Here is a 21,923-nt window from a genome sequence, read left to right as displayed (position 1 = left end):
GCACATCACAGTGCCCTTGGAGACTCAGCAGCAGGACTAAATATCTTTCAGTTTTAATTTTTTTCCCCTTGTTATTAATCAACAGGCTCCTTCAGGAGTTTGAAACTTTAAAACTGTCATGTTATGAGAGTTGTTGGCTTCCATCATGCACGAGTATGGTAATTTGTTCCTGCAGGCTTGCCCATGAAAGATGGGCTGTCCACACTGGCTTATTATTGTATGAATGCCTGTGAGTACCAGGCTGAGCATACTGATTTGTTTCTATAATATTGCCTATGAGCGCTGGAGCTGAACATACTAGGTTACATATCAGTACTAGGCTACTGAAATTTCTATTTAAGTGCATTGAAAAGCACTGTTTTACAAGTACAAACAAATGACTGGACTTGGGACACATATTTAGAAGGGACAGGAAAGGCAAATCTGGGGCCCTTCCAAGCTGACTGTGTCATTTGATTCCCTTCATATTTGTGTACGGTCATATTCATTGTGGCATTAGCCAACCTGGCTTGCTTGTACTCCACCAAATTTCCTGCCCCACTTCAGTTTTATTAGCTGCTTAATGCTTTTGGAAACAAGTTTTTCCCCAGGAAAATAGGTATATTTAGTTGTTCTACGATTGTAACAATGGCCTAAAATACCATTTCTCAGGCCCTTCCCATTTTACTATAGCCTTATGAAGGTCTTGTTTCTGGCTGCTTCCCAAGGCTCCGATTAGCTTGATTACAACTGCACTCTGTTATTAGCTGGTGGCACAGCCCAGGATAGACTTGATCAATGCTGCTCTGACTCCAATCCCTCCTTTCCTCTACCCCTGCCTTTTTTCTTCCTTCTCTTCAGATTCCCCTTTTCTGTTCTCTTCTCCCCTGTGATGTAATCTTATAGAAGCTCATCATTGGGTGGTGCAGTTCTGACAGAGGTAACTTTCTATCCGTTACCTTGGGCTTTTCTTTAGCTCCCATCAGCATAGTGTCTAAACATTTTCCATTCCTTTTCTTCCTCCCTCTGAACATCTCATTGTTAAGAATTGGGATGGTAGAATCAGCGTTGTCAGCCAGTCTTTATTCTCCTCTTCTTCTCTCCTCCTTTTCACATCTCTTTGTCCCCCCAACTCCTTTCCTTTCTCCTTCCTTACTATTCTCCACCCTCACTTCCTTAATCTATTTGCATATTACAATCCTATTAACTAAAATGCCTTAACAGTCTTGAATCTTATTATTAAAACTTTAAATATTCCTCCTGGCTATGAAAATTGTGCTTTCCAAAGTGGAACAGGACCACAGCAGTAGTTTACTGCTCATGGAAACATCCACTGACCATTCAACAGTATATAGGATTGATTTAATGACAAAGCCCACCTGTTACACAAATATCGTTTCTTGGGCTTTTCCTTACTTCACTACTTTAAAAATAGAACATTTAACACAAAGATCTTTGCCTTCCCTCTAGTCTCCTGTACTCCCTACACTATTATTGAAGAAGGCTATGTTTGAAGATGGGCTTCTCACCTTTGCAAGCCAGCTCCTCCTCTTTGATCATGTAGTGTGAACTCATGACTTTCTAACCATCCTATTGGCCAAGGAGTGCTCATTAAGGGGACAGTCAACCCAGTTAGGCCCCCAAATGTACCACTCTTTGAAGGAAGATATATTCCTGGCGGATTCTATTATTTTATAGATTTAGGCCTAAATTTTCAAAAGTCACTAGTGATTCTGGGTGCCTCCGTTTCTGGGTGGCCAACCTGAGACACCTTAAAGGGGCCTGATTTTCTGAGGGTGTGTGCTCAGTACTTTCTGAAAACCAGACCCCTTTAAGATGTCCACTTGAGCACCCAAAATCACTGGTCACCACCTAGGATCTACCTAGTAAGTCTACCAAGAGTACGCTACCTAGAAAATTTAGACCATACACATACACGTATGTAAAAGGGATACACAAGAGATAGTTGCATAACTATGTGATAACTACAGAGCCATATGATATGTTGCAAATATCATGCAACCTTCAGCTTCACAGGCCCTTCCACATTTCTGGGTAGTACTAGAGCATCAGTTTGTGTGTCCTGCTGGTGCACACCATCTCAGCTCTTCACCCTGGTTCTCATAAACCCAATTACAATGGCACCGAAAGATTGCACTGTCAAAAAATGCAAAGCCATCTTACTCCACTTTTCCTTCAGATTCCTAACAACATTATTATGCACTCACAGATGTTATACTTTTTAAAAATTCTCCACATTTGAAAAATACTTGAAGACACTTGGTGACATTTAAAGGCAACAAATGTAACATGGATAAAATACCTTTTATGCAACACATCACCTGGGAAAAATCCTATGAATCAGCATACTGGGACAATCATAAACTTAGTCCAGACGAGTGACATTTAATTACCTAGGCACAGATCCCCAGAGGTAGTTAGGTGCCTAACTCCTATTGAAATCACGTTTGTGCTATAAATGGAATGTGCTTAACAAGGTGCTATTGCATACCCTGATTTTAGCTATGGCTGTCTCTTTCACTGTATTAAGATCCTTTCCTACCATTGTCAAGTCTTCAAGATATGGAAAAAGCTCAGTAGCTAATGCAGGGAACAAAGCATCGGAGGGTTGCCAACATTGCATTTCAAAAATAGGGACTGTTTTCTTAGCACCCTCGCCCCACCCCTCCTCCCAATATTATTAATAAATAATAATCAGTACTCACCTACATTCACCAGGGCACTTCTTGCTTCTTTTTGGAGCACTCAGCTACTCCCAATCTTGTTGTACAGAGATGAAAAAATAAGGGACGTCCCTTGTAATAAGAGACTGTTGGCAACTATAGTCACAGGGTCACTCCTATTGAAATCAGTGGGAGTTGGGAGTCTAAATAATTTGAGGATCTGGGCCTTACTACCAGCTGGACCTGCATTTAAAAAGGTTGGGTATGTTGCTTGAATGGTGTATCAGAGTTGAGTATCAAATGAAAGTTAGCCTCCTGTTTCCATTTCCTATAAATGCCACAAATTGACAAAAGTAATGCACGTTTTGTCTGTCCTACCCATCGCTTTGCTAAATTCTTTTCTGCTTCCCTTAGCCACTTACTAATGGTGCTGATTAATAAATAATAATAGTAATTTCTGTAGTGTTTTTTCATGTTTACAAAGTGCTAATTAACTTCATAATGCTCAAAACTAAATTGGTTGACATTTTTGAACAAAATTTAAAATAAAATAATAATAATAATAATAATAATAATAGACTGTTTTTCAAAATTGAAAACTTTCACAAAGCCAGTCTGGGTTTTCCTTTTTCAAAGTTTTTCTGAGATTTTTTTTTTTGACAAAAAGTGTAACGTTAATTATTCTTTCATGTGGTTATATTTTGTTTGTCATTTTTCACCTTTCATTTGACATTTTCAGTTTGTCTTGTTTATTTTTAAAGTTTATTTTCCATTGCCAATTTTGATAAGCCACACAATGCAATAATTTCCAAACAGATCATTTTGATTTTGAAGGTTTTCAATTTAAAAACAGAAAAAAATCATTTAAAAAAATTGCTGACTTGAAAAACAAAACAAATGCCACTGAATTTTTTTTTGTTTTGTTTTGTTTCCAAAAACAAAAGAAAATATTTTTGCTTAAGTTTTAGGAACCCCTGTGAAATTTCTGTTGGTGTTTGAACCAATTCTATTTAATTTCCATAAAATGTAAATATTTATTATTTTCCCTTTTTTAAAGATGGGGTAATAAAGCACAGAGTTTTGACCCCTGACCCCGCAAACTCTTACACATATGCTTCACTTAACTCACATGAGTAGTTCCACTGATGTCAGTGAGACTCCATGAAGTCTATGGGAATACTACATTAAGCATGTGCTTAAGGAAATCACTGAATCAGGCATTTAGGCACAGATTTTTAAAGATATTTAGGCATTGCTGTGCTCAGTATTACAATATCTACCTGATTTAGGAGCCTAAATCCCTAAGTGCCTACGTCTCTTTAAAAATCTTGTCCTTAGTGACTTGAGCAAAGCCACATAGTTAATCAGTGGCAGAGCTGGGGTTAGAATATGGGAGTACCTGGTTCTCAGTGCGTTTCTGCAGTTTTGGAATTGTGCACACTGCAAATTATGTATGGTCCGGAAAAAAGTCATACTTTCTTGTCAATTAGATACAAAATCCATGATGGCTTTGGAGAAAAATTACTCGCCTGTGCTTTTTTACATTCCTGTGAACCTAACTGTTGTGGAATAATATTGAGGCAAACAATTCAGTAAAATTCAAAAGAGGATTAGACATTGTGAGACAGATTTTCAAAGTCAGACAAATCCAAATTACTGCGCTTGCCTAATTTATGTTTGCAAATCTTTGATGCATGTGTGTAAATCAACTTCTTGTGATGCTTAGCTCCCCATGCATTATGAATAGTTGATTATGGTACGCACATAGAAGATTGCCATGTATATGTTAGACAAGTGCAAAAATGTTGACTACTTCATTTTTGAAAATCTGGTCCTATATGAGAATACACTATGAATTTACACTAAGAACAATTAAACTTTAAGGGCTTTAAATCCTCATGTTTTAGGATATAAACTGGCAACAGGAATAAATAATCCCCACCTTCATACACTATAGTGTCATACATTTTTAGTAGTGCATTACAGCAGGGGAGTTTGCCTGGTTCTGAAACATCCAGCCTTAGTCAAGAACAGAGGCAGAATACTCAAGTAGTCACTGAGCAGCTTGAATGTTCCATGTTGCACACAGGAACATCTTTCCTTCAGAAAAAAAACAATGGTGCGTTTAGCAATTCAAACAATCCTATTGCCTGAATATACCTGGGTGATTTTGGATTTTCTTTTGGAACAAAGTCATAGCTGTACATCTGCTAGTGACATATCCCAAACCAAACCAAAACAGGAGCCTAATATCATAATTTTACTTCTCCTGACAGACCCAGGACCAACCATTTCAGTGAACTAAATCATATGTTTCTCTCAGGAATCTTCTCTGCAGAGCAGCTCCAGAGTTTAAGCAGCTCAGAGCCAAGAGAGATTGCTTGGCACAAAATCCTGGCAGCCCCAGGACAAGACGACAGCAGGCAATGCTTCAGCAATCATTGCCAATGTCTGCAACCACTGCCAGCTGCCTGTGACCACTGCCAGACGCCTGGTACAAGTTAGAGTTTCAGCAATTAGGGTAAAGAGGGGGAGGTGATTACATCTTAAGATACTAATGATTTTGTTAATTATAAATTTGAAAAATGACAAACTTCAGAGCTTCCCATATCAGTGTAGAAACACTAACAGTTTCAGTGCACAAAAATTCCATTGGCCTTTTGCACTACTGGTGTTCTTCTATCACTGGAAAAAAGAGGAATAAACAATAAATAGTTCCCCTAGCATACTGCTGTTGTGGGAGGAACGGGGATATAAATTGCAGTAGATTGAGTATTAACTAAGGAAATTACAAAAGAGCATTTTTACCAGCAGGGGACACAGAGTCATTTGTAAAATCTACAGTGATGCTGAGTGTAAGCTTCCAATCCATTTATCAAAGTCCAGAATTCCCACTGCAAGGCAAGTGAAACACTAATGACTAATGTGCGCACTTAATCTACAATCAAAGTATTCTAATAAATAAAAAGTAAAGCACAAACCACAGCAGCCTTTCGGGTTCTTGAAATCAAGGCTTTGGAGCTGTGCTCCGGCTCCGAGCCAGCTCCAGGCAAAAACCTGCAGCTCCACTGCTCCAGAGCTGCTCCGCACTCCAGCTCCAGGCTCCGCTCCAAAGCCCTGCTTGAAAGAGAAGGAAGGCGCTCGGAATGTACAAGTTTGCCCATTCTAAAACCAGTATTGTTTTATTTAAATATTTCAGCTGTGTAAGAATTAAAGTGACACAGGAAAAAGCTCTCGGATGCAACAACCCTGGTTCAAAATACTTAGCCTGAATCTTCACAAGAGGGTTATTGGGTCATCAGTGATTAAATGAGTTTACCACTTTTGGTCTTGCCCCCACATCTCTACTCCATCCATTGATATCAGGACATCCAATAGTAACACACCATTTTAAGTACCACACCTGCCGTAGTGGACATCAGAAAACCTGGGCTCCATTCTGCCCCCCACCCTCTGCAAATGCAGCGTGAGGGTGCCTGTTAGCATCAGTCATCTTCCATTATTCTCTCTGCTCCTCATATCCTTAGATTCACATGGACACTCTGCACACAAGCCTCCTCACTATCACTATGGTTAGAGCATCATGATGTAGTTCCATGATAAATGCATGAATACCTTTTTATCACAAATGGCCCAATCCTTAAGTGTATGTTAAAACAAATCCCATTGTAGTCAATGAGAGTGTTGCCGAAGTAAGGAGTTCACAACTCAGTTCCTATTTATCAACATCTATGCCTTGTAAAGTGCTTCGCTCTTTTTGTGTGTGCGTGCACGAGCGAGCCAGGGAATATGTTCCTCTGACAGGGCTTTATTAAATGGGCTCCATTCCAGGATGGTGCAATTTGATTTTACTCAGCATCACTCCTAGAGCTCATTTAGCTTTCTGAATACAAAATTACTTTCCAAAATCTATTTCTATTGATGTTGTATTTGGATATCACTCAGAGGATAGATTCTGCCATCCACACTCATACTAAATAGTGCCTTACTCCACAAGTAATCCTGATTACTCACGAGTAAGATACTACTCAATATGAGTAATATGGAGAAATATGACCCACATTCACCAGCCGGACAACTGGTCATTAGGAACAAGTTTCAAGCCATTTCCTTTATTCCCTTTGATATTTTCAACGGTTGGGGAAAAAAATCACATTGTTTTGAGTGCCACTCAGCTGCTGGTAAAAATGGCACAACTTGCAGGGGTGCTAATTAGAGCCAATTATAACTTGATTGACCTGACTTGTACCTTTTAAAATACTAACTAGAACTAAATCTGTCTTGGCAAGATGGAAATATTGTTGCTAACTTAAGAAACTCACTGTTTTATGGAGCTGGCTGTAGTTTTCAGTCAAAGATAATTATCAAAACAGGGCTTGCCCTAATCAGTCTTTGTGACAGGATTCCACCATAAACACTCGTAAATATATTTAAAATATTATAGTAAACTTATTTCTATCTAGGCTCAACCTTTACAAAGAGTACTGGGGAAGGAGGTTGGAGGATGAGCGGGGGGGGATGGGAGGAGTGTGAGTTCTTCACTGATTGTCAATGTACACTGAGGGACAGTGGAATTCACAGAGCTGGAGAGATGCCTTCCTTCCGAATGGAAGTAAGACAGTTGGGCCCAGAGATGGCCCACGGAGCTAGGGGTAAATCTCTCCCCCCATTAATGTATCCTCTATAATCAGTGGGTAAAAGAGGCTCAAACTCCCACAAAAATATAAAATTATCATTTCATCTGGATAAACAGTACTGGGAAGAAGTGATACCTGAGCAGAGGTGCCATCCTTCAGCTTAGACACTGAACTGAGCTCTCTTTCATCTGGAAACCCATCAGTAGGAGTTCATCCCTACTATATTCCATTGCAGTAGAAGGCAGCATTGTGTTAAGTTGGCAACTGCGTTGGCCCACATTACTGGTATATAAGCACAGAAGCTGTCTATCTCATGGGGAGCTGACCTCTTGACACATTTCTAAGAGCCAGATTCTGATATCTATACTCATGTTGGGTAGCTCCTTACTCCAGGAGTAGTCCGACTAAAGTCAATGGTGCTATTCAATTAAAGAAGGGGTAACAGAATCTGGCCCTAAAAAGGGAAGAGGATAAACCTGTTGCCCTGACCTACATTCCTTCCTCTGATAAAACAGGTTCGGATGTTTGACAATTGTTGTCATGGGTGCATGATAGCTGCGGCATTTAGCTAGAGAACTCTGCATCTGACCCATCACATTGGAAAGCAGCGTACAATTCCCTAAATATGAAAGGCACCATTCAAAACCAAATTCTGTTCAATAATAAAATTTATTGCACAGATGGTATGTTTCAAATGAGACAATATATTTAAAATATTACAAAATTAATAGCCTTTTTGAAATATGTTATGGCATAGTACTCTGCACCTTAAACCGATCCCATATGTCATAATTTGGGCAGCAGTGTAACACACTTCCGGTATATTTTATACATTGTTACATGTGGAATAAATTTTATAAAACACAGCAAAATATGGAACAAATATACTGAAACTAAATTAGAGGCCTTTTTAGCCACTTGGATAACTCTAGACCAGTACATTTCTTGCAAATGAATATGGGCTTGATCCAGCACAGTTCTGCTAGGTGAAATTACTGGGAATTGAGGTCTTTATCTGCCCTATTTACCCTGTTGGTCCTGTGTCACAAACTCAAAAACATGCTGAGTGGCGATGTGAGAGGTGTCTAAATGTTCTTCTTTCAGACTTCAAAGTGGGAGCTAAATTCTCCCCTCAAATATGTTTGCCTCATTCCCATTAAAGTCAATGGGAATGGGATGCTCATTTATCCTGAGGGTAAAATTTAGTCTTACAGCACTTTGGATTGAAGCTGAATGATCAGGAATCAAAAAGATTAGCTTCAAATGTGAAGAGAATTATTGAAATGGGACCCATATGTACAGAATTAGTGCACAACTATGTCTGAGAAACGTGACTCCCGTGCAGACTAAATTTCCCAGCTTCCTCCTTTGACTTGCTCAATCTTCCAAAAAGAATAACCGGCTATATAATAAACCCATAACCCTGCAACCAATCAAATGAAAGCTAGGTAGCTATTTTTTAGCAGATTTAATGCTCAGGAAAAATGAGAGAACAGAACTGGGTTGAGCCTGGCACATTACAGGCAAGAACTGTGCAAGTTTTTCCTGCAAACCTTTGCCAGCACACCTCAGTCTTGATCTTCAACAACTCCTACTGCTCTAGTTCTGGGCTTCCATGCAGCCCTGTCTATGCACATCAATTCTGACCTGCAACAACGTTCCTGTTCTAGTTATGGGCCTCTCCTTACCAGAGATTGCTAACAGTGCAAAAGTGTGCCAAAATGAGCAGTGGTTTTGTGATGTCTACGAACAGGAACTATTCTGAACTCATTGTTACTGGTGCCCTAAGTTGGAATTTGAATCTAGGTCTTGCAGAGGTGAAAGTCAAGGGGAGAGAATCACTCCACTAATTAGCTCTTCAACCAAAATAGGGCCTCATTTTGATCTCACTTACACCACTGCAAATGAGGAGTGACTCCATTCAAGTGATAGAGTTAGACCCCGGTAAAATCAGTCTAGTGGAATTGGTATCATGCCTATAGTAAGCAATTAGATACACCTTCCTATGAACCTTTAAACAAATGATCTGTCTCCCTCCTAACACTAAGCCCATGCTCCAGAAATTACAAGCATAATCCTAAAAGACCAACATCTACATTTTGGGGTCCATCCCTCCTCCTATTGAGATCCATGGCAAAACAATCATTATATTCAATGAAAGCAGGAGTAGCCCTTGTGGAGGAACTTACATAGTGCACAACCCTGGGGAAAAAAAGATTCAAAAAGCAATTTATTTATCCCTTCACTTTCTTTGTTGCTGCTTCTTAAAGACAATGGGCCCTGCTTTTCTGTTGTAAAATGCTAGCAGTCTGATGTGGTCACATTTTACACTTACTTTGCGCTGGAGTAAATGACTAGTTGCAGGATAACAGAGAAAGAGACTCACTGATGTATAAATAAATACATTTCCACAACCACCAAAATTCGTCTTCTGCTGGTCCCTGCTGTTAAGACACAATCTTGTGTTCAAAGCATCAAAACATCAAAAAATGGCAAAACTCCCTTTGCCTTCAATGCGGCCTGGATTTCACCCCAAGTCTGTTCCCCTGGAATTGATTGTGATGTCACAAATTCAGCATTATATTGTTAGTGCTGCATCAAAAAGCAGAAAGAGAAGTGATTTAAAGGAGAATAAACCTTTGCTTCTAAAAAAATCCTCCTTGATAATTAGCAAAGAAAATTATGAAAAACACAGGCATTGATCAAACTAACTAGTGGTCAAGTATATTATTTTAGCATTTTTCCCCAAAATGGGTGTCCATCTTTACACCTGAATCCAGTGTCTCATATAACAGCAGGATATGTTCTCTCCCCACCAGCAAATGACCTCGGCAATTAACAAAACACGGTGACAGCAAGATACTCAAAGAAAAGCAGAAAAAACATCAAGGGCTCTGCTCCTGATCTGTGTCTGTGCAACACTCAATTGCTCTAATTACTGTTCCCATAAAAATACTTGGAATCTTAGCTCAATTTCATGTGTGTGTATATATATATATATATATATATATATATATATATATATATATATATATAGTAAAACACTGCCAAAAAAATTAGATTCCTTAGTTTCCAAGAAAACTAAGGAGCCTGCAGAGGACTATGTCTGGAGCGGAAAGCATGATGGCAAGTCAAAGGATTCCACTCTTACTGTTTCTGAACTCAGGGCCGCCTTTGGAACTAATATGAAAGACAAGGATTCAACAGCTTATTACAAATGTACCTGAGCTACCCATGACAACATTTTCAAACACAGGTGTCAATAGCTAGGCATAAAAATGGGAGACGCTGTGGGCTCAACACCTTTGAAAATCAGGCTACCTATTTACATGTGTAAATATGGATTTCGGACAATAATTTTAAGCACTTTCTAAAAACTCATGGTCCCAGTTCCCAGTTTTGACACAACATAATTTATCTGTACATGTTCTTCATTTGAAGCACTTAACTTTATCAACACTGTGTGGTACATCTACACTGCAATAAAAGGCACACAGAACGGCCATGGCTGGCCTGGGTCAGCTGGGTCAGGTTTGCGGGGCTCGGGCTGTGGGGCTAACAACAATTGCAGTGTAGATGTGCAGGCTGAGACTGGAGCCCTGACTCTGAAATCCTGCGAGGATGCCCAGGCTGCAGCCCGAGCATCTACACCGCTATTTTCAGTCCTATGGACTGAGCCCCGTGATCCAGAGACATTTGATCTGGGCTCAGAGTCTCAGGGCCTCAGGTGTTTTACAGCAGTGTAGATGTACCCTTAGTGACCAAGAGATCCTATGTGTCCCACACAAGCTATACTGGAACGTCAGAGCTATATTCTCTTTTTGACGTTTGTGGATAACTACTAGTAAAGTTAACAATTACAGGACATGTACATAACAAAGGGAAATGCAACACTCCTTTGGCCAGATTCTCTCCTATTAAAGGGGCAGGTTTGTACAGCTCCGCTATGCAATTATGTACATATTCTTCTAGATCTCCCAATTATCTTACTGCCTACCTTGTAAATCAACACACCCATCTTTTCTACGGTTAATCACATCTGCAAATCAAGTGTGGTTATGATCAGAAAAGTAACTATAAATATTACCTTGAAAATTCTGCCCATATTTGTTCCCTGAATGACTGCTGATTTTCTGAGTTTTATCTACTAAAACCAAGCTTTTATTCCGCTTCAACCTTATAGGTCCACTATGGGGGCTGGATGGATCCTCAGCTAGTGTAAATTGTCATAGCCCCAGTAAAGGGAATGGAGCTATGACAATTTACACCAGCTGAGGATTTGTCCCTGCATGCAGAAGAGCAAAACTAGATACTACTTTGGACAAAAATGTCATTTGACACCCTGAAATCACAGTCTGCACTTAGGTCCTGTCTTTCTGACCCCTCCTCTCCCAACTTGGAGATGCCATTCCCATTCCAGGTACTTGGACTAATGATGGGAAGGAACTTGCTGCTTGGGGAAAGGCTACTTACGTTTTAGCAAGAGAACAAGAAATGCAATGTCAGGAAAATTAGCAGCCTTTTTCTTCCCCATGATTCTATTGGAGCTATAAAGAAAGAAAGAAAATACCGAAAGGCAACGTATTTACTTTATAAAAGATGTAACATCTTGTTTTGATTTAGCTTGGATGACGGGGGAGACCAAAAAGTGAGTTGCAGCCATTGGGAGTATATGGTTACCGAAGCTCTGAGAAACAGCATACTGCAATTCTAATCTCGCTTTGCAAATCAGCAAAACCCAATGAATCCTGCTCTGCACAGGGCCACCCAGAGGATTCAGGGGGCCTGGGCTTGTCAGCGAAGACCCGGCACTTCGGCGGCGGGTCCCAGGGCGGAAGGACCCCCCCGCCAGGGTCTTTGGGCACTTCGGCGGCGGGTCCCGGGGTGGAAGGACCCCCCGCCAGGGTCTTTGGGCACTTCGGCGGCGGGTCCCGGGGCGGAAGGACCCCCCGCCAGGGTCTTTGGGCACTTCGGCGGCGGGTCCCGGGGCGGAAGGACCCCCCGCCAGGGTCTTTGGGCACTTCGGCGGCGGGTCCCGGGGCGGAAGGACCCCCCGCCAGGGTCTTTGGGCACTTCGGCGGCGGGTCCCGGGGCGGAAGGACCCCCCCGCCAGGGTCTTTGGGCACTTCGGCGGTGGGTCCTGGAGCGGAAGGACCCCCCGCCAGGGTCTTTGGGCACTTCTGCAGCGGGTCCCGGAGCAGATGGACCCCCCACCAGGGTCTTTGGGCACTTCGGCAGCGGGTCCCAGGGCGGAAGGACCCCCCGCCGGGGTCTTTGGACACTTCGGCGGCGGGTCCCAGGGCGGAAGGACCCCCCGCCGGGGGTCTTTGGACACTTCGGCGGCGGGTCCCAGGGCGGAAGGACCCCCCGCCAGGGTCTTTGGGCACTTCGGTGGTGGGTCCCAGGGCGGAAGGATCCCTCGCTGCCGAATTGCCGCCAAAGACCTGGAGCGGAAGAAGCTCCGGGGACCCAGGCCCCACAAGAGTTTTCCGGGGGCCCCGGAGCGAGTGAAGGACGCTGCTCCAGGGGCCCCGAAAAACTCTCGTGGGGGCCTGAGACAAATTGCCCCTCCACCCCGGCGGCCCTGGCTCTGCAAATCAGCAGGTCCTACAGAAACACTATTTACTAAGAATTTTTGAATGTATGTTTGAAGATACAAAATCCTTTATCCATCTGCTACACGAAAATTTCTAGATAGTTCGGTATTTCTTTGGGCTACCAAAAGCATGTGATATGTGGTAAATTAGCCAATGGAAAGAGGCATTCATAGACCTCTGACGAGGCTGAGAATTGTTTTACTCACTGGGTCACTGACTATGTGAAGAATGAGAGAAGCAGCTGTTACAGGGGTAAAGGGGAAAAGAAGGAGCATAACTATCAGTGGACCATGACAAGAGGCAGAAGAAAAACTCCTGAAAGTCAAACAGGAAAGAGACATCGATCTCCACTCTCAGGAGCCAGGAACAGGGAAGTCTCTGCATACCTACCCATTAACAAAGTAGAGCTGTCCTCCCCTTAAAATCTTAATTCTACCCTCCCAGCCACCATTCCTTTCCTCCAGGTGAACCAGAGCTTTGATCACCACACCAACCACTGCTTCCTAAACATTATGTCAAACCTCTCCAACTTCTACAGCGCACTGAGCTCTGCAGCAAACTGTAATGCAAGGGGAAACATCCACAAACAATTTGTTATTGAATTCAATGCAGCAAAGACCTTTTTTGAAATGTACTTTAATATTTTATTTAATTTAATACAAAAACTTCCATTCAAAAATGATTTTCCATGCTGCTCTGAAATTTTGAGTTTGTTGCAAAATCCAGCACAATACACAAACCCCTGCCAATGTGAAATGAATAGGTCATTTTAGTCCATTTCTTATGCTTGGCCTATACACAGATTTTGTACTGATTTAACTATTTTGGTTAGGGTGTGTTTTTTTTTTACTAATATAGTTATACCAGTAGAAGCCCTAGTTTGGATGCAGATGCAGAATGATAGGTAACTTATACTAGTTTAGCTTATTACCTTTCCCATACAGGAACTGCTATCCCAGTATAAAGCATCTTTATATCAGTATAACTACATCCAGACAAGGGGGGATTGTACTACTTTAACTATACCAGTATAGTTCAAACAGTACAATTTTTGTGGGTAGACAAGCCTGAAGTATAGGAGCATCCACATCTCATGCTACCTCCACAATTGGTGCTATTGTCATTAGACTGATCAGGGAGCTTAAGGACTGAATGGGCCGAGAGAGGGAACACCTCTGACCTCCTGCAGTGTACTCTCCAGGTCAGAGGTGAGGTATATTGGTTTCAACTCCACCTGCCCAGGCTTATGCTTTTTTATGGAGCAGAGGATTTCAGTCTCCAGAGCTGTCAGCTGGGCACCCTTCACTTAAGAACTAAATTCATTAAAATGTAAAGAAAAGAGGATCTGCATCCCAGATTACAGATGGATACAAACCGCAGGCTAAGAGAATACAGATACCAAACAGCACAAAGGGCAATCTTAAAAATGTGCACTTCTGAAGAAAAATGTGTGAGTGCTTTGAAAGATTCTACCATTTCTAGTGGAATCCACCATTATGCACACAGGAAATCTTGCAGAAAATCGTAGAATCTTCTATTTGCATTCTTGTGACCCAGGCGGAGTTCAGCTAGTCTAAGGGATAGAACAGTGATGGAGAAATCAGGCAGCTCAAGGAAGCAGTGTGATAGAGTCACTAGAATAACTATAAATAGTGCCTTCAGGTACCCAAAAAGAAACTGATTGAACATTTCATCAAGACCTGGTGCCATAAACAACTGTTTCTTGGAGGAGCTCATTTGGAGCATACGCTACTCCTGACTTGGGCCTGAGTAAAACACAAGAATTGATTAAGGAGTGGCACTGAGTGTGGCTGAGCCACCAAAAGCAGTAACCATAACATAACTGTTTGACATCCTCATCGGATCTTATCAGATCGTTGCACTCGGTGTCAGGTTAAAAAATTAAAATCCATTCGCTGGGAAGGGAGGTTGCTTAATATAACTCAAGTGATACTATGACAAAATAACAAATATTGGCATGTGGAATAAGGAATAAATGGAGTCAGACAAAATTTGAAGGGCAAATATCCAAAGATGTAATAAATAATGAGAAATTTCCCAAGTGTATCAAAAGAAGCCTGTGGGAATATCAGTTGGATGTCCAGGATACACAGAAGTGATGAAATAACTAATACTGTAGCAATAAATTAGCAATACTAGATGTAGTTCAACTACCAGTTCTGAAGAAATGAAAGTCTTGAAAAATTGAGCTATTAACAAAAACATGTACGTTATCAGTGAAAAAAATTACTATCGTTTTCTAGCGAAAAGGAGGGCAGCAATATGATACCTGTTTTTCAAAAGGTGCTTAGTGTGATCTCAGGAATTGTGTAGATCACTGAACCTTACTTCAGGAGCAGGAAACATAGCAGAGAAATTCCTTGGAAATAAAATCATAAAGCCAAATAAGTATAATTTGATATGAACCAGCACAGCTCTTGAAAGGACAAGTCACACCGCTATAACCCATTAGACCTTTTCAAAGGAGTTAACAGAATAGTGTCTAAAATGGAACCAGTGAATACAAAGCATTTACACTTCCAGATTTTTGTAAATGAAGCTCCTCACAAAAGATTATTGAGGCAACCTGGTAGCCATTTAGGGCTCAATGGGAATTACAAATGCTCCAGCATGAGCTCAGCCCTTCGACTGGGAAGTCTCCACCTAGGCCTTGATCCTACAATCAGCTCCATGTGGATGGTCTCATGAGCCTGCACAGAGCTCACTACAGACCTGAATCCTTATTACTGTATTATTTTTACTTATTAAAAGCTCAGGGACTTTGTCTTTATACCTGTCTATAAAGTGCCTAACATATACTATTAGTGCAATACAAAAAGCATTTGTGGTGATCACCACCATCACCACAGGAAAAAATGTGAAAAGTCCTCTTATGGATTAAAAACTAGAGTAAAATTAATGGCCCGTTCTGAATGTGGAACGTGATTACTCCTAGGCTGTCCCCAGGATCAGAATCAAGACTGGCATGGTTCAATATACAGCATTTATTAGCAATCTGGAAAAGCAGGTGAATGTTGAGGTGGCAGCGTTTGCTATAAACAAAATGAAAACAATTAAGGTTACTCAACTTTAGAGACCATTTTGAGGGAAGATTGCTTCCCCTCCATTGCACATCATAAGGAGAAGGGACCACAGCTTGGGCCTGGAAGCACAGAAGGACCAGACGGGGGCAACACAGCACACTCTCCTGCCCCCAAGCTCATAGAAGTCTCCTCTTACTAACAACATGCATTAGGGATCTCCTTATAATCATCCAGGAATGCTGTCAACCAGAACTGCAGCAGAGTTGGGGAGCAGCAATCCTACAAGACAAATACCCTGGGACATCCACTGGATTTGGAATGGATTTCCTAGCCAAAGCTAATGCTCATCCATAGAGAAGAGCAACTAAAACTATTAGAGACATATGGATGATTTAGAGTAAGAAATTATCAAAACATTTAGCAGTACTTCATTTGGGAAAAGAATAGTATGAGGAAATATCATAGAGATATAGAAAATAACGGTTAGTGGAGAATGTTTTGTAAGTAGTCCTTTTTGCCCTTTCTCATTATTAAAGGAAAGGGGTCATTCAATAAAATTAAAAGTTAACAGAAGAAAACAGAAGTCAACGAAAATATTTAATGTGCAATTTACTATCAAGTTGTGAAACCCCGATAGAACATAGCAAACCTCCTCCATTCCTGACTTGGTTGCAAACTAGTGGTGGGTGAGATGATTATACATTGTTTAAATACACAGATATACATATATATTTTGTAAACCGCTATGGGGGTTTACACTTACATTATCTCAATGTAAGACATAGTTATTACATTAACTTTGTAAGATTCTAAAGTTATATGAACAAAAATGGTGCCTGCAGTTACACCGACTAAGACAACGATAACAAAGGCTGTCTGACAAACCTCATGCTTCAGGGCATACAATAGGAGAAGAGACACGTTGCACCAACATTGACCTCTTAGCCAATTAAACAATGCTGATTGGTCCTAAAGAGACTCCAATCCTACGCTCCTTGCCCAGAAGACTGATGCAGAAAAACAAAAATAAGAGGACCTATAGGCAGAGAGAGATGAAGGTGAAAGGCAGGGGAAATAGATATCCTCAGGACAGAACCCTTTTGAGGGAAGTAATAGACAATATACTGTAGGCCAACTAAGGGAAAGCTAATCTGTGGCAAAGAGCCAATGAATGACAACCTGCTGCATGCTGTAGGTGGTCAACCTACTACCAGATAACATAATTAATTGGATCTGTAGTTCATCTCTCAAGAGTGCCACACACAGGGAACTACAATTCAAAATCTAACGAGACATGCAGAGTTGGCCAGAAGGTTCCTGCCCTCAACATTCTAAAGTGGAGAGCAAGTTTCTAGGAATGCCTGGCACTTCTGTATGCTGGAAGAGAAGAACTAGCAAGGTTCTGTTAAAATGTCTCCTTGGCTTTTACATTTCCTTCTGTACTAGAAATAACCTCACATTATAGACCTGGTCATGTATTTTTAGCAGCAGGAGGAGCACTGAGGGCACATTGGTAGCAGACAGGATCTCCAGGGCAGGAGAAGGGAATTGCAAATAAGCAACCAGCATCTTCCTGTTATACTTTTAGATGGAAGGTTTAATTTTAGCAACAAACCAGTACCGTCAAACTTGCCATAGGCCTCTCTGCTCATTCCTTGGGTTGCCAGCAAAGAGGTACTGGAAGCTCTGATGCGAGTTGCTTCGATACAAAGCCAAAATTAAATATTCAATCACAGAAAGACAGCAAAGGTTAAATAATGAGGCAGAAGAGAAAGGGGGAACATTTGTCCTGAAAAAGGGTGATCTGCCTTCTGCTTACCAGTCCATCACAGTTGCTGATAGCCACAGTGGCACCCGGCATGCCTGAGACATCCCCGATGAAGAGACACTCCTGCTGGAGGGGCTCTCGGAATAGCTCTTGAAAATCTTCCTGCCATTCGGCAGAGGCTCCAGGTGGCACAAGCCGACGGTTGGGCTTCAGGCGGAGATGCAGTTCTTTCCCAAAGACCGTGACATTAAAGTATAACAAGCGGTTTCCAGCCCTGCCTTGGTGCAGTGGCTCATCCAAGGTGCTGCGGGCCACCCTGTGCCGAGCAGAGGGTGGGGTGGAAGGATGGCTGGCTTCAGCACTGCCACCTGCCACTGAGCCAGATACCGTGTGTGAGAGGAACCGTCCCTGGCAATCGGTACTGAAGGGCACAATCACACCATACTCACTTAGCTTTCCGGACAGGAGGTGCTCTAGTGGAAATAAATACAGATAGAAAGACTTCAATACATTCAAAGCAAAGAGCAACCCTTTGTAAATGTGTTATGAAAAGTATTTCCTCCACAGTACTGTATGTTAATTTCCACATGCATCAGGAATTTCGTAGCCATTTCGACACTGGATTTTCTTGTTAAATTAGATAAGCATGTTTAAGCTGATAAACTTTCTCCCCCTCCTATAAACTCCTTTTTATTCTGTGTCTACTTTGTATTTTTCAATCATCAGGCATATCAAATGTAGCAGAATAAACTCATCCTGACATACACTTATGCCTCTTGCATACCCAACTAACACCAAGCATGCAAACTATTTATTGTTAAGCTTCCATCTAACATTACTTCTCAAAAACAAGGGATCCCATTAAAACAAAGCTATATCAGCATCAGCATCAATTTAGAAGTGTTTGCAATGGACCCCCAGTAGGATACATACCTCCCTATTGCAATTTCCTATCACAATCAACACAGCACAGTTCCAGCCAGTTACATAAAAATACACCTGTCAAAACAGCCTAAAACACTCCTACCGCCTAAATCAGAGAAGGCAAAAAATAACCAGCCGGACATGCAGACAAATAGAAATTACAAGCATACAATGAGTCTAACATTTTCAAGTCAAATATAGTAATGTATCTTTTTAATTGGCATGTTATTGCACAGATTTGATACACCACACACCCACACTAAGTAAATTTAGCATGACAAAAATAACATGGGACACTGGAAAGGTAGCTTGTGCTTTCAATGAGACTGATGACTGAATGCAAATCCTGCACTCTAACTTTTTAGGCAATTATGTCTTTCCCATGCACACTTAAATGCCAGCTAAAATTACTTTGCAAATCTGACAGAAGGCCCGGCACTTGTATTACCAAGCGTGCTGATTTCAGTTTGAGCCTTTGATTTCCACTCCCTGCCCCCATCCCATCTTGAGAGTGTAAATGAGACTTAGGTAAGGGGTGGGGGCTATGTAAAGAAAGTATTTTTCTGCACTTACTGGCAATATGGAAAAATGCTAAATTCCCACCAGTTTAAATAACTGAAAACCTAAAAACAGTTAAAAGGAAGGGAAGGTGGATGGATGGACTGATGAACACATAGAGAGAGAGATTCACACATGAGCCACGAGAAAAGTAAAGGAAATTAAACTCTTAATATCACACTAGTTTTCCCCTCTGTTCAACTCCCTTCTGTGAGCGCCCCTGTTGGCTTTGCTCCTGTGAATGTACCTTTCTCTTTCCGATCTCACTGATTTAAGTGATGTCTGAATGCTATAGGTTAAAAAGAAAAACCAACTCAATCCATGAGCGAGGGGAACTCTCCTACCTTCGGGTTTTGCTGCCCTGGCTGTAGCAAACCAGTAGTTGAGAGGAAACAAGCAGGACAGCATCACACAGAGATAATCCATTTGGTGCTAGCGAAGCGTTTTCTGGGGGCTCTCTCCGAAAACAAGCGCACAAGGGAGCAGCTCTCCAAAGGGAGATGGAGCGAAGTTTCTTCCCCTCGGCTTCCTGCGGCTCCTCCGGGAAGCCGGGCGGCGAAACGGGATCTGGCGAGCTCAGCAGTGCGCCCTCCTCTTGGAGTGCTGCAGACTGTCAGAGGCGCACGCAGAGCAGGAGCCGGTCCTGCTGGTCCCCGCCGCACTGTGCACAAGTTGGACAAGCCCCCATGCATCTGGCAACGCAAAGTGGGGAGGAGGGAGGAGACACTGGCTGGGAGGGAGCCCGAGAGGCTGCTGCCGCCGCCGCTTGGTGCAAACGCTAGTGCCAGCTGGGGGGTCCGCGCCGTGACGCCGGCGTGTGAGTGTCAGGCCGGCTGCAGAGTCCCGGGGAGGTGGGGGGCAGCGAGGGCCTCTCCTGGGGGAGGCACAGACAGGCGCGGAGGGGAGGTCCCTTGCACGTGGCGCTTTCGGCGTTGCTACAGCTGCCATTAGCAGCAGAGTGCGGATGGAGCCCCTGGGGAGCCCCACATTAGGGCTGTTAGCAGGCTGCTGCTCTCCTCTTGCGAGCGAAGACCTGCCCCTCTGCTCCACGACACGGATTGTGACCGCATTTTGCAGCCCTGAAACCCAGCTGTCTTGTTGGTGGGGCCCTGTTACCGGGGCAGCCAAAGGTAGAAGGTCTTCAGCAGAAACAAGCGGCTGGGAGGCAGGTCCCTGGCTGGCTGTCTCCGTGTACCTGAAAATGCTGTGCTAGTCCTACAGCTTTGTTACAGACTAAGGAAAGTCCATGGTACCCAGTAATTCTTGGAGCCCATTATAAGCACCGGATGTACAGGCAGGGACATTCAGATCCTGCTAGCCAACCATTATTATGCAGCTACAAGCACCTGCAGCCCATGACAGGGTTACTGGACTAGGAGATGGGGAAGGCAGTAGACGTGATCTATCTTGATGTTAGCAATGCTTTGGACGCAGTCCCACATAATATTCTCATAAGCAAAGTAGGGAAATGTGGTCTAGATTAAATTGCTATAAGGAGCCTACGCAACTGGCTGAAAGAAAGACCATACTCAATTTAGGAGTAATTATCAATGGTTCGCTGTGAAATTGGGAGGGCATTTTTAGTGGGTTCCACAGAGATCTGTCCTGGATCTGGTACTATAAACTGTTTTCAGTACTGACTTGGATAATGGGAGTGAAGAGCATGCTTATAAAACTTGCAGATGACACCAAACTGGGAAGGGCTGCAAGCATTTTGGAAGACAGGATTAGAATTTAAAATTACCTTGACAAATTGGAGAATTGGACAGAAATCAACAAAATGAAATTCAATAAAGACAAGTGCAAAGTGCTACACTTAGGAAAGAAAAACCAAATGCACAACTACAAAATGGGGGATAATTGGCTAGGTGGTGAGTCAATAATGTGATGCAGTTGCAAAAAAAAGGCTAATGTCATTTTAGGATGTATTAACACCAGGGTCACAGGAAAAATACAGGAGGTTATCGTCCCACTCTATTGAGAACTGGTGAGGCCTCTGCTGGATTACTGTGTCCAATTCTGGGCGCCACACTTTAGGAAAGATATGGACAAATTGGAGACAATCCAGAGGAGAGAAACAATGATAAAAACTTTAGAAACTTGACCTATGAAGAAAGGTTAAAAAAACTCAACATGTTTAGTCTGGAGAAAAGTAGACTGAGAGAAGCCTCATAATAATCTTCAAATGTGTTAAGGGCTGTTACAAATAGGACGGTGATCAATTGTTCTTCATGTCCACTGAAGGTAGGACAAGAAGTCATGGGTTTAATCTGCAGCAAGGGAGATTGAGATTAGATATTAGGAAAAGTTTTATAACTATAAGGATGGTTAAGCTCTGGAATAGGCTTCCAAGGGAGGTTGTGGAATCCCCGTCATTGGAGGATTTTAAGAACTGGTTGGACAAACACCTGTCAGGGATGGTCTAGGTTTACTTGGTCCTGCCTCAGCACAGGAGGTTGGACTTAATGACTTCTCAAGGTCCATTTCAGCCCTAAATTTATATAATTCTATGAGGGACTGAGAAAAAGGGGTGTCCATCTGGAAGCTCAAGGAGTGGATCTGATGAGCTACTTCTGGTTTTCCACCCTGACTTTGGGTCTTCATCTATACTGAAGCTAGGAAATGGCAACTGTTTCCCTTTTTCTTCTGTGCCAGGAGGCTCTGTAGAGGGATGCACTGAGGCCAGCAAGGAAAATCCCTCATCTGATGCACTGAGCTTTGGAAGCCAGATT

The 21,923-nt window shown here is 42.3% G+C and overlaps 1 protein-coding gene and 1 long non-coding RNA gene across 3 annotated transcripts in view; both read right to left on the bottom strand.

Moving 5' to 3' along the window:
• The window catches only part of ADAMTS14 (ADAM metallopeptidase with thrombospondin type 1 motif 14), a 106,778-nt gene extending 87,161 nt beyond the window's left edge, over positions 1 to 19,617 (bottom strand). For both annotated transcript variants that reach the window (XM_039482173.1, XM_039482174.1), the window contains exons 1-2: positions 19,536 to 19,617; positions 17,761 to 18,182 (exon numbers count right to left, since the gene is read on the bottom strand). In XM_039482173.1, the coding sequence (XP_039338107.1) occupies positions 17,761 to 18,182; positions 19,536 to 19,617 (504 nt within the window). The remainder of the gene's footprint in view (positions 1 to 17,760; positions 18,183 to 19,535) is intronic.
• On the bottom strand, positions 5,471 to 9,802 carry LOC120369187. The gene is made up of 3 exons (XR_005582990.1): positions 9,636 to 9,802; positions 5,645 to 5,780; positions 5,471 to 5,557 (listed from the first exon to the last, which is right to left on the bottom strand). It is a non-coding gene; the product is annotated as an uncharacterized LOC120369187 (long non-coding RNA).
• Positions 19,618 to 21,923: the final 2,306 nt, after the last annotated feature.

Source organism: Mauremys reevesii, linkage group 7 (genome assembly GCF_016161935.1).
Source record: "Mauremys reevesii isolate NIE-2019 linkage group 7, ASM1616193v1, whole genome shotgun sequence".
Lineage (NCBI taxonomy): Eukaryota > Metazoa > Chordata > Testudines > Geoemydidae > Mauremys > Mauremys reevesii.
Note: the sequence above shows the minus strand (reverse complement) of the source record. Positions and strands in the feature narration are given on the sequence as shown.